This window comes from Paroedura picta, chromosome 1, assembly GCF_049243985.1.
Source record: "Paroedura picta isolate Pp20150507F chromosome 1, Ppicta_v3.0, whole genome shotgun sequence".
NCBI classification, from domain to species: Eukaryota; Metazoa; Chordata; class Lepidosauria; order Squamata; family Gekkonidae; genus Paroedura; species Paroedura picta.
In genome coordinates this window covers 20,904,516-20,917,152 of record NC_135369.1, presented here as the reverse complement: position 1 = coordinate 20,917,152, position 12,637 = coordinate 20,904,516, and the positions used below count along the sequence as shown (strand labels likewise).

Genomic DNA, 12,637 nt, shown 5'->3' with positions numbered 1-12,637 from the left:
GAAATGAGGGGAAAGCAAAAGTATTTCTCAGCCTCCACTGCCTGAGATCTTTTTATTTGGAGATGGCCGTGACTGAACCGAGGACCTTTAGAAGACAAAGGATGCACCTGGCTTGCCCTGCCTCATTCAGAGCTCCCCAGTTCCCGTGGAACTGTTTTAAGGTCCCTCTGCCTTTACTATCTCCTACTGCCCGTGTCTCTTATTTGAACCCTGGTCTTTTTGTATGCAAAGCACGTACTCTGCCTCCTGAGTTGCCGTCCCTCCCTGGGACTTCCTCTCCGCCTCTGTTTCCCCCCTCTGTTTGACAGTCTGTCTTCACCCTTATTTTCTGCCGCCTTCCCCGGACCGCCCTCCCTCCCACACCGATTGTGCGTGATTACATTAATTGCTCAAATTAGCAATTATAAGCAAGCCTGTGTGTTTTCACTCTGTGCTAAAAACAAACCGACCTACCCGGATTCGGAGCCAAGAGGAGCTATGAATTAGGGTTTGTTTTTTTTGGCCGGGATTTACCCACATGTTTTCAGACTTAGCCTGGAACAATACGATCTGGGAAACTGGGATTTTCCAGTTCTTTGGGAAACTGAATGTGGATTCTGCCCTGTCTCTGTGCTGCTCTTTTAATTCGTTTTTTTCCACCTCTCCATCTCTGATATGAGTGTTTGTATCTGTCTATTTGGATCAGGCTTTCTCAACCAGGGTTTCGTAAAACCCTGGGGTTTCTTGACAGCCCTGGAAGGGTTTTCTGAATGGGTGGGAATTGATTAATTTTTAATATATATATATTTTATTTGTTAAGCCTTTATTGGGAGATATGACCCTATCTGGTCATGTCGATCCCCTCCAACAGCCAGTTTTGGGCCTGGAGGGGGTGGAAAGGGGAGGGGCCCTGGGTGGGCGTGTCCACAGCTGCGCTTCCCAACCATATGCTGCAGTCTCTTGCTACTTCTGGGGTTTCTCGAAGCCTGGGGAATGTTTTAGGGGGTTCTTAATGGTAAAAAGGTTGAGAAGGGCTGATTTAGATATTTATACCCAGAATGGAGATCTAAAACAGCATACACTGTCAACCTTCTCTCCCTTTTATCCTCACTGCAACAATCTTGTGTGGCTAGGTAAGGCAGAGAAAATATTACTAGTTCAAGCTTCTCTGGCTGAGTGGTACTTCGCACCTGGGTCTCCCAGACCCTAGTCCAGGCTTTTTCAACCAGCGTTTCATGAAACCCGGGGGGGGGGGTTCTTGATTAAAAATTTGGTCTCTATGGAGCAACAAAAAGTTTAATAGAACGCATTGAACGCAAAACTAGTATTGTAATATATATATTTTTAATTTCAACATAAGTACAATTTGCCAGGTGCCCCCAGATGTCCCTCCAAAAGTGGGACAATCTGGTCACCTTACCTGATGTGGCCATAAGAACTGGGCCCAGCAGGAAGGCATCTTCTGTACTTTTTTGCCCACCCTCTCAGCTCCCCTTCCACCAATTTTTCCTTGGGACTTTCCTGGCTGCCCTAGTACCAAATCAAGGGCTTCCCCAGCTTGGTTAAACCTTTGAGTAGGGATGGGCATGAACTTCATTGTTGTAGTTCATTTCGATTTGTGGCTGAACAATTATAACCGAATCACGAATTGATACGAAGCAGGAGGTCCTGGACTGAACCCGTTTGTTTTAGTTGTGGCCCCTGCTTTCTGCTCTCTGCCGTTTTTCACAGGGAGCAGAAATGAGGGGTTCCTCTGCAAAAAGCGGTGGGGAGCAGAAATAGAGTTTAACTGGCACAGCGGCTCCATGTCACTCAGTTCGTTTTGTGAAGAGCAGGAGGCAGGGTTATAAATAGCTTCAAGCCATTTAGACCCCTGCTTTCCGTTCACGAACCACCATAAACAGCCTTAAAATTCATGGAAGTTCATGAAATGTGAACCGTCCAGAATTCGTCACAAATGCACATTTGCGAGCTGGTTCTTGCCCATCCAAATCTGTGGGAGCTTTTAGAATTCTAAGCACCGGGAATGGGGACCACAAAATGGCTGCCAGGAGGACAACAGGCTAGGGCCAAATCCAAATGGTAGGAGGTCCACAAAGCGTTGGAAAGTTCCAAGCCAATGGCAGCAGTTGCTCCTGAATGGGTGCTCCCTGCAGATAAAAGGTGGTGCCTTCTGGGTTTTTCTGAAGCTCCTAGTGCAGAGAGGAGGTGCAAAGCAGGGATCGGCTCTTTGCTGTGGGGAAGAAGCAAGTGGGAGCCAGGAAATACAATCAGGTGCTACGAAGTGGGGGGGGGGTATCACTGATCTAATGCCAGTGGCAACAACTTGGCCAAAGAACATGAAACGGAGCCTTCTGCTGAACCAGTCTGTTGGTTGCTCTTGTCTCCTTTGACTGCCAGCTGCTCTCAGGCAGAGAAAGACCATCTCCAGCACCTGCTGCCTGAGATCCCATTAGCTGAAGATCCTGGAGCTTGAGCCAGGGACCCCCTGCATGCCAAGCAGGCGCTCTGGCACTGAACCGTGGCCTTCTATCCAATGGTGGGAGTGCGCTGGTAGCTGAGAGAAAAACACTCCCAGGGCAGAAGAGTTGTGGTGGTGGGTTTTTAGACCAAGAGGGTTGCACAGGTAGAGCAGCTGACTCTTGGTTTCCAGTTATCTTATTGCAGCCTGGACCCTGCCTCCCAGTTCAGACATGATGGTTCAGTTCAGGTCTGCCCCCTTTGTGTCAGTTTTGAGACTAAATCGCAACAAGAATCTGGGTGCAAAAACCAGGTCAGAGTGGTGCTCTAGGTCAGGGGTAGTCAACCTGTGGTCCTCCAGATGTTCATGGATTACAATTCCCATGAGCCCCTGCCAGCAAACGCTGGCAGGGGCTCATGGGAATTGTAGTCCATGAACATCTGGAGGACCACAGGTTGACTACCCCTGCTCTAGGTGGCTCAGATGCTGTACCTCAGAAGGGGCAAGAATCTCAGGACATGAAAGACGATCCTGGCCCTTTCACTTCCTTTTTGCCCCCTCTTCCAGAAAACACAACCAACAACTCAACGAGCCAATCGCGGGCTGTCATCGCCGCAGCTGCCCGGAGGCGGGACAACAGCCACAACGAGTATTACTACGAGGAGGCGGAGCACGAGCGCAGGGTGCGGAAACGACGGGCCAGGTACAGCGATCGAAGGTGGCAGGGGGAAAGGGGGCGTCTGCCAGCTTGCAGCAAGGAAGAAACCGAGGTTGTCTTGCTCCTTGTAGAATCATAGAATCACAGAATCATAGAGTTGGAAGGGGCCACACAGGCCATCTAGTCCAACCCCCTGCTCAACGCAGGATCAGCCCTAAGCATCCTAAAGCATCCAAGAAAAGTGTGCATCCAACGTTTGCTTGAAGACTGTCCTCTGTATTGTCTCCTTTGAAATAATAATGATAATAATAGTGGGTTTTTATACCCTATTTTTCACTGCCCAAAGGAGTCTAAAATTTTGAGATTGGTTGGTGAGCGGCGTTTTGATAGCCCTGCGGCTATTTGCCTAGCATGACAGCACTCAGTGACATGCTAGAAGAAGAAGAGTTGGTTTTTATGCTCCGTTTTTCTCTACCAGAAAGAGTATCAAAGCAGCTTACATTCGCCTTTCCTTCTTCTCCCCACAACAGACACCCTGTGAGGGAGGTGAGCCTGAGAGAGCCCTGGGTATTCCTGCTTGGCCAGAACAGCTTTATCAGGTCACCCAGCTGGCTGCAGGTAGAAGAGCGGGGAATCAAACTTGGCTCGCCAGATTAGAAGCTGCCGCTCTTAACCACCACAACAATATACATTGCAAGTTCCTTTGGGACAGGGGTCTGCTTGTGACACTCTCAAATAATGTAAATGGAGTCATGTCCTCATTTTAATGTTGGCTTAAGAAAGGTTGGAAAACAACCAATCTCATCTCATCCTCTTACGTTCTTGAATAGCTAGCTTGCATCTATGAGAATGAGAAGCATTCCAGATGAGCCAACTTTTAACTAACGCCATTAGAAACTGATGGTTGTTTACGCCCCTTTCTCACACTGCCTCGCATAACCAAAGTCTATCCACAGAGGACAGCTTAGTCTCATTAGGAGACGTTTAGCTCTCAAGCCAAAATCCCCCCTGGGTGGGGGCTCTCTGTAGGTGGGCAGAGCGTGGCTGGAGGGGGACCTTTGGATCACTACACTAGAAGATCATAGAATCATAGAATAACACAATTGGAAGGGACCTCCTGGGTCATCTAGTCCAACCCCCTGCACTGTGCAGGACACTCTTAGGGCTGATCCTGCGTTGAGCAGGGGGTTGGACTAGATGGCCTGTATGGCCCCTTCCAACTCTATGATTCTATGATTCTATGATTCTAATCCTATCACTCATCCACTGTAACCTGCCACTCCCTTGCAGGGAATCAGGCTTTTAAAATAAGGAGTCAGTAATGAAATGTGAAGCATCATTAATGAAAGGAAGAACATGCCAAAGAGAGGGCGTGGAGCATTGCCATCTTGATTTGCTGGCTTTCTGCGTACAAGGAGTTGCGTGTCACCCCCCTCCCTGATTTATAAGCATTCGAATATGCATTTTCTCCCAATGTTGTTTGGAAAGTCTTGTTATGGTATTCTGCAGTCACAGGGAGTCACAGGGAGAAATTAGAGGGCGTGATGGCAGTCCTCATTTGCTGTGAGCCTAACGCAAAAGAATGACCTACGTCAAGTCGGATAGATTCAAATGAGTAGCCGTGTTGGTCTGAAGTAGCACAGTAAAATCAGAGCCCAGTAGCACCTTTAAGACCAACAAAGATTTATTCAAGGCGTGAGCTTTCGAGTGCAAGCACTCTTCCTCAGACCATGCAAGAAGATCATAGTCTGACGAAGAGTGCTTGCACTCAAAAGCTCACGCCTTGAATAAATCTTTGTTGGTCTTAAAGGTGCTACTGGGCTCCGATTTTAATGTGCTACTTCAAGTCAGTTCGTGAAACTGCTCCAAGGCTCTGTCTTCTCTTTTTCTTCAGGCTTCCTCCTTCCTACTCTTCTTCCCTTTACATTCCTATTTTTTACTTGCCAGTATACCTGCTCAGTCTAATCCAGCCCTTCAAACCTGCTTGAATTGCTAAGGTTTTAGTCTGGCTCCAAATGGATAGCTTCCTGTTTCCTCACAGAAATTGGACTGCAGACACTCTTCCAGTTCTTGTTCCCTGAGCAGTTTGAATGATTGGGAACATTCCGTGTTGTCAGCAACAGCTTAGTGCATGGCGTAGATGCTCTGTTTTTCCTCTTCTCTGTCCCTTCGTCTCATCTCGCTGAGGAAGGAGCAGGGATGGAATGCACAGCTTTATGGTGTACTATCGCGGGGCCTTTCCCTTGTCTCCACAGGCTAGTGGTGGCTGTAGAAGAGGCCTTCACGCACATCAAACGGCTTCAGGAGGAGGATCAGAAGAACCCGCGGGAGATCATGGACCCGCGAGAGGCAGCCCAAGCTATCTTCGCCTCCATGGCCCGGGCCATGCAGAAATACTTGCGCACCACCAAGCAGCAGCCCTACCACACGATGGAGAGCATCCTGCAGCACTTGGAGTTCTGCATCACCCACGACATGACGCCCAAGGTGAGGGGTCTCCTGTTGAAACCCAGGGCTAGACACTCTGAGTTTCTTGTCAGGCTATAAATTGCATCGAAAACCTTCAGTGTTAGTGGTGGGGCTTGGGAGTCATGCTGCTTACTGTGTTGTTACTGCCAGGGAAATTAATCTGAGAGCAAGCGGTCCTTAAGATACCCCAGTGCAGGGCTTTTACAGGCCCTCATCTACCATGAAGCTCGTTGGGTGACCTGGGGTGGCCGTAGGGGTAAAATGAGAGAAGGGACCACTACCAGAGGAGATCATGGCCCTGACGGAGCTTAAACAGTTCTGCGGGGCCTGCAAAAGGGAGCTCCTCCACCAGGCATTTGGTTGAGGTCGACCCAAACCATCGTTTTCAGTTGGCTCCCGAAGCCCCCCCCTACTACGACTGCCACTAATCTGCCTAACCCACTGGGTCCCAGTAAGAGTTGAGCTGAGGGTTTTTTGCAGTTTCATCATTCACTAATGTTATTATAGTTATCATGTTAAGGTTATTGTGGTTATAATGTTATTGCTGTTATCACATGTTGTTACCTTGTGTTAAAAGGTAAAGGTAAAGGTATCCCCTGTGCAAGCACCGGGTCATGCCTGACCCTTGGGGTGACCCCCTCTATCGTTTTAATGGCAGACTCAATACGGGGTGGTTTGCCAGTGCCTTCCCCAGTCATGACCGTTTACCCCCCAGGAAGCTGGGTACTCATTTTACCGACCTCGGAAGGATGGAAGGCTGAGTCAACCTTGAGCCGGCTGCTGGGATTGAACTCCCAGCCTCATGGGCAGAGCTTTCAGACTGCATGTCTGCTGCCTTACCACTCTGCGCCACAAGAGGCTTTAACCATGTGTTATCTGTATCTTTTTCTTGTTTCCTGTAAACCGCCCTGAGCCTTCAGGGAGGGCGTTATACAAATATATATATATATATTAATAATATGTACATTGCCCCAAGTTCCTTAGAGGACAGGCGGGATAAAACCCTGTCCTACCTGAATAAAGGCATCCCGAAGTCCATCATCTCTTCCTCTGTTCTTGCAGGCGTTCCTCGAGCGTTACCTGACTGCTGGGCCCACCATCCAGTACCACAAAGACCGCTGGCTCGCTAAGCAGTGGACTCTGGTCAGTGAGGAACCAGTGACCAATGGCCTGAAGGACGGGGTGGTCTTTGTCCTCAAGCGCCACGACTTCAGCCTGGTGGTGAGCACCAAAAAGATCCCTTTCTTCAAACTCTCGGAGGAGTTTGTGGACCCCAAATCGCACAAGTTTGTGATGCGGCTTCAGTCTGAGACCTCGGTGTGAACTGCAACCGGGGCCAAGGGCTCAAGGGCCTGGGAATGACCTTCTGTGACGGGGGAGCAGCCAGGTGCACAACACCTTTCTGTTCTGCTCCCGCTGGGATTTGGAAGAGGCCATTCAATCGGTCGAAAGCCTTCTCGGCGTAGGCGTCTGCATCTGCTACATCTCTGCGTCTTCTGACGCCAACATAAACCGCTCAGTTTCCTTTCCCTCCAGAGGTTCTTTGCGGACGCCGATTGAGGGGAGGGGACAGGAGACGGAGGGCAGCTTATTTCTGCCCCTCCCTCTTCCCATCCTCTCCAATCCCAGTTGTGCTCGCAGCAAGCCCCAGAAGGTGCATAGATGCGAAGGATGGCACAATTTCCCCCCCTACCCACCTCCCCGCAAAAAGACGCAACTGAAAGTCCGGTGCCAAATTTTAAGGGCTAATTCCGTTCACTGTCTTCACCAGCATCTCCGAACGCAGTTGGGTCTGAGGAAATTTCTTGAATGTCTGTGTTTTTTTTAAAAGTAAAAACAGCAACCAACTAACCTCACTGCTCTAGCCTTTGAAACATCCACCCGATTCTGTCGTCGGCATCTCTCCATCTCTGAGCTGTGGCTTCTCTCGCACAGGACTTGGTGGAACTTCTCGGAAGGGAGCCCACCCTATGTCAGGTGGTTGTGGCTGCTATTTTCATCTTCCGTCCCCTCCGTGGGCAAGTGGAGGATGAACCCAGCTGGCCCCTCATGGTTGATTGCAATTCCGGTACACAAACTTCCCATTTCACTTTTCCTCTGCTGTTTTTTTTTTGTTTGTTTGTTTTTCCAGCGCAACTTTTTTTCAGAACAAAATAAAAGAGACGTTTGTGGGGAGGGGGGGGTAGGTGGGTCGGGGTTTGGTAATGTTTTAAAAGGGTGAGGTGTTTTTTTTGTTTTGTTTTTCTAAAAGAAATGATGCTGATCGCTGTGCTTTTAAAAGAAATCCTGTGTGTTGTAAATAACTGACTTCCGTTAGGGTCACCTGAACCATAGTTGTGTGTGCCGCGCCTCGATTTCCCTGTGGTTGGCCCCTCATTCACACAGAGGCGGCTGTGTGGTGTGAAATTTTGTAGGGGGGGTACAGTATTGCATCCTTCCTCGATACTTCTAGTCACAAATTGAATTGCTGTTCTACTCTTTAACTCTCAGTGCAATAGATCAGTGGTCGTTGGGCCGTGGGTTGGTGCCCAGTGTGAGGGGGTGTCACTAACCCCTGCCTGCTGCGTCCGAAATCCATGCCGTTCTCTCGCTCCCATTCACAAGGACCTGCTGCTAGTGCACTGGCGCCTCTTTTTGCACGCACACTGAAAAGGGTGGCAGGATGGCAAGACAAAGTGGGATGGAGTGACGTTGACCTTTGGCTTGTTCCTCACTGTGAGACCCTTGCAGGTGTCCAGTTTGCATGCCCTGTCCCCTGGTCTGCAGCCCACAGTCATCACCTTGCGATAACTTCTTCCCTTTCTTCCTGTCACATCTTCGGTGTCACATGACTTCCCGTCATACAGATGCATCTCAGTAGTGTCCTGGATCTGGAACAGCCAGGGCTGCTGCCACAGAAATGTCAAAGGGCAGAGTGTCTGTTGTGTGGAGAGGAAAGGGAAGGTGAACGTAAGCCGCTTTGAGACTCCTTCGGGCAGAGAAAAGCGGCATATAAGAACCAACTCTTCTTCTTCTGAATTGAGATGTTGCTCTTTTTGAGCAGGATCCACGCTCTTTTGAAGTTATCCGAGCACAAATGTTCATGAGCCATTCCTGTTTATCCGAACAAAGTTTGTACAGGAAAAGTATCCCCTTGGATTATATCCTTGGCTATTGGAACTCCTAGCAACAGCCATGGATTACCTGGTTGTGGGGCATCCAAACTTCTTGGTTTGGTGGCCCTCGTATCTCAGGACCTTCAGGTATGGTGTTCTCTTATACCAGCCACATTGGAGCAGAAATGTGTCCAGTGTTAGCCTAGTATGTTTTTGTCCCTCAAACAGGCAGCTGGCTTCGCCCCATCTCTGCTACATGCATGTTCCATATGTTTAATAATGTCAACTAGAATAATCCATATGTCTAATAATCTTGCTGAACTCCTGTTGGCTGAAACTGAAGCTTTGTCCTTGAGCTAGGAAAGTCACCAAACAAGTTGCAAGAGGTCTGCAAGCTGGTCATTTCCCCACCTTGGCCTTCTATACACCTTCTAGTCAGAGCTATAGGTGTCCACAAACTCCCTCAGCGGCTCTTTAGAGCAATCCAAGATTCTTATTGGCTGCCATTATTGTCCAGGAATGATGACATCACAGCAGCTGTAAACCTGTTCATATTCCAGTCCTGAACATGGGGTTGTTTTTATTCACTTACTTCTCTGGAAGGAAACCTTTTTGTTACACATAGCTCAGGATTTTTTTTTTTTCGGAGTTAGGGTCGCTTTGAAAGTGATTGCTGCATTGGTGCTTGTTGGTGTTGGGAATTGTTGGGCATTGTCCGTGGGGTGGGTTGTTTTGCTCCAAAGGCTGAAGGTGAGGCCGTTGCGGGAGACATCTTGTATTCAATCACTGTGACTTTTTTAATACCGTTTTTAAAATAATGGGGGCATGATCCAGCTAATGTGAAGCCTTTTTATAAAATGCCTACTGATTTTAGGTAGGGGGGCTGCTGTTGCTTAGTGGTAGAGCATCAGATTTGCACAGAGAAGGCCCCCAGCTCAGTCTGCCACATCGGTAGTTGATGGCGTCTTGGTAGCCTTTAGGAAACACCTTTCCCTGTTGAAGGATCATTGCTGGTTAAAGTAGGTTAACCCTGAGCTAGATGAATTGGTGCTGTTCTCCAGGGTAAAACCTATGCAGTTATGAGGGAAGAAATAAAGTGGTTTTTTTAAATTCATGCCTGGTTATTTCTGAGGTCCATGGTGCTCAAAGGCATAGAAGAAGATTTGGTTTTTATACCCTGTTTTTCACTACCCTAAGGAGTCTCAAAGCAGCTTCCAATCGCCTTCCCTTCCTCTCCCCACAGCAGACACCCTGTGAGGGAGGTGGAGCTGAGAGAGTTCCAAGAGAGATTGCTCTAACAAGACTGTGACTAGCCCAAGGTCATGCAGCTGGCTGCATGCGGAGGAGACTTGGGGAACGGCACCCGGTCCTCCAGATTAGAAGCCGCCGCTCTTAATCGCTACCCCAAACTGGCATATTTTTAAAACTGGACTTCTCAGTGTTCCCAGATCTTTCAGAGGGAAATAGTTTCAGGTGGGTCATGATTTTGGCCTGATGTAGAAGACCAAGATTCCAGTCCAGAAACACGAAACTTGTGAACTTCCTCACACAAAGAGGTGCTCTACCACTGAACCATGGCTAGAGGGCCAATGTAAATGTTTTGTCTGATATCTGGACCAGTTTTGTCTGATATCTGGACTAGGATCGCTCAGGCTAGCCTCATCTTATCAGATCTCAGAAGATGAGCAGAGTTGCCCCTGGCTACTCTTTGGATGGGAGGCTTCCAAGGAACCCCAAGGATGCGGCCCAGAGGCAGGCAATGGGAAGCCACTTCTGAACATCTCTCTCCTTGAAAATCCTATGAGCTTGCTGTAAGTCAGGTGAACACATCTGCAGGGAAGGGGTCATTTTCATCAAGGGGGATTTTATATTGCTGCGATAACAGCCCCGATTTGCGTTCTAAAGCTGCCATTCAAATGCCCCCACATTTGGTCTCATCCCCAGTTCCAAGGTAGGCGTTGGGAAGGACCGTTCTCTGCCCAAGACTCTCACCAGTGTAGCAAGTGTTGAGAGGAACAAATCAGTGATCTGACTCAGAGCAAAGTTTACTTGTCCTGCTCTCTGTTGGTGGAGCTTTAGATTTCCTACAAGAGAACATGCTTGCCTCTGCCCCACCTGGCATTCTAGAAAGGATGCAGGAAGACATCTTCCTCCCAGCCTGTTTTGGAAAACTCAGAAGTTTGTGTCTTGTGTTAATCTTGGTTGGTCTTGCGCAGCCATGCAACGTGTGGCTTTTGGATTTTTGTTGTGGACCAACATGGCTGCCAGTAGTCCCCCTTTCCTAGTGAAATCCACAGGACTGAATTTGCTGCACCTTGACCGGAACATTAAAGAAGTGTAAAAAGAGGTATATTTCCTTGACAGGTCTGTGTTCTGTATCAAAAGTCTTTGTCTCTCTTCTTCCTCACCACCACCCTGGCCGTAAAATCCCATCTATATCACGGAACATCCAGGGGAGGCTGGAGCGAGAGTCTCTTCAGCACATCATGTTTCGTAATGTGAAGATGTGAAACTTGCAGCTCAACTTGCCAGAGGTCCAAGAGTGGCTGTATCCCTCCTTGAAGAACAGATTGACATATGTGGGCTTGTTCCTGTGTAATGTTTCAAGTCACCTGTAGGCATTTACCAATAGCATTAATCTGCATCAGAGTGGGTTTTCCCTGATTTGTTTTCGATGTGGCTCAGGACGCAAACTTCCTGCTTTCCTCTCGCTGACACTCCTGTTCTCTAGCCATCAAAATTCCCCGCCTTCCGGCCAGTTTCCTGGATTGTCATGTTTGTTTGGCTTCCATCTCCGTGTACAATTATGGCAGTGTCTCTTCCCTTGCCTCAGCAGCGGTCAGGCAAGTCTTATGCAGCTGAGCACCAGTTACACATATCTCCACTCATGTGGCACCGAGATTAATGTTGGTTAACTGGACCTGAATGCTTCAGCCACAGCGGAAATGGTTGACCGAAGCCACATCTTAGCCCCATGAATGCAGAGGTGATAATCTATAATCAGGCCTCTCCCCCAGTGGCTGCTCATAACTTGTTGGAGGTAGTTGTCTGTGACTTACACCAGAGCCACATTTCTCTGTGAAAGTCCGTCCAGCAGCAAAGTGCATCTAAGGAGTTGAAGTGATTTTCGTACTTAGAATCAGTATCAGTTGATCCTTTCTGTGTGGCAGTAATACAGTGGTTGTATGGCATTTTGGTTCATTGGTTGCAGTGGTCTCCCAGTGATGACTAGGCCATTATACAGTCTAAGTCCTGAATGGTCCAGCGATCATGAAATACCCACAGTTACCAAGAGAACATGGAAATTGTCTGAATTCAAGGTGGATGTTTTAAAATCTTTATTGCCGGTTCCTTTTTCTCTGCTTGCCCACTCAAGCACATCTGTAAATCTGTGTGTCACCTATTTTGATTTTCCCAGGATATTTATGTACCACTCCTGTTCCACAGTGTCACAAATCAAGTACGGCTGGCTTTATCACCAGAGTGATTTTCCAAGATAACAATGTAGAATGAAATGTAGACACCCCCCCCCCTACAAATCTCACACACACACACAAACGCACGCACACACTGAATTTAGAAAAGAATTTCTATTCATTTTTTTTCAAAGACAGAGTTGATAAACCTTGTGCATGCATGTAGAAAATTGTAAAATGTAAAATTGTTTTTTAATATATAAAATTTCTTTTTACAGTTTGCAGTGAATCTAAGCATTATGGCCATGTTAGGGTTTTTTTCCATGAATATAGGAACTAAAACTGTACATTTTTTTCTAAAAAAAAATTAAACATCTTTGGAACTTTTCCATTCTCTTTCTTTCCTGGAGTACGTGTGATATTTGCAGAAGTGTGAGGTAAAGACGTTTTCAAATGACTCTGTTGATTTCCCATTGAAACTTTGGGAATACAACCCAGAATTACTCACTTCAAGAGGGTCATTCTCATGGGTTGAAGGTGACTTTCCCTGTTCCTCTGA

General features: G+C 47.8%; 1 protein-coding gene across 2 annotated transcripts in view; it reads left to right on the top strand.

The window, feature by feature from the left end:
• Positions 1-12,465, top strand: part of VANGL2 (VANGL planar cell polarity protein 2) — a 59,400-nt gene extending 46,935 nt beyond the window's left edge. For both annotated transcript variants that reach the window (XM_077325673.1, XM_077325682.1), the window contains exons 7-9: positions 3,008-3,143; positions 5,354-5,585; positions 6,630-12,465. In XM_077325673.1, coding sequence (XP_077181788.1) covers positions 3,008-3,143; positions 5,354-5,585; positions 6,630-6,890 — 629 coding nt within the window. In that variant the 3' untranslated portion in view covers positions 6,891-12,465. The remainder of the gene's footprint in view (positions 1-3,007; positions 3,144-5,353; positions 5,586-6,629) is intronic.
• Positions 12,466-12,637: the final 172 nt, after the last annotated feature.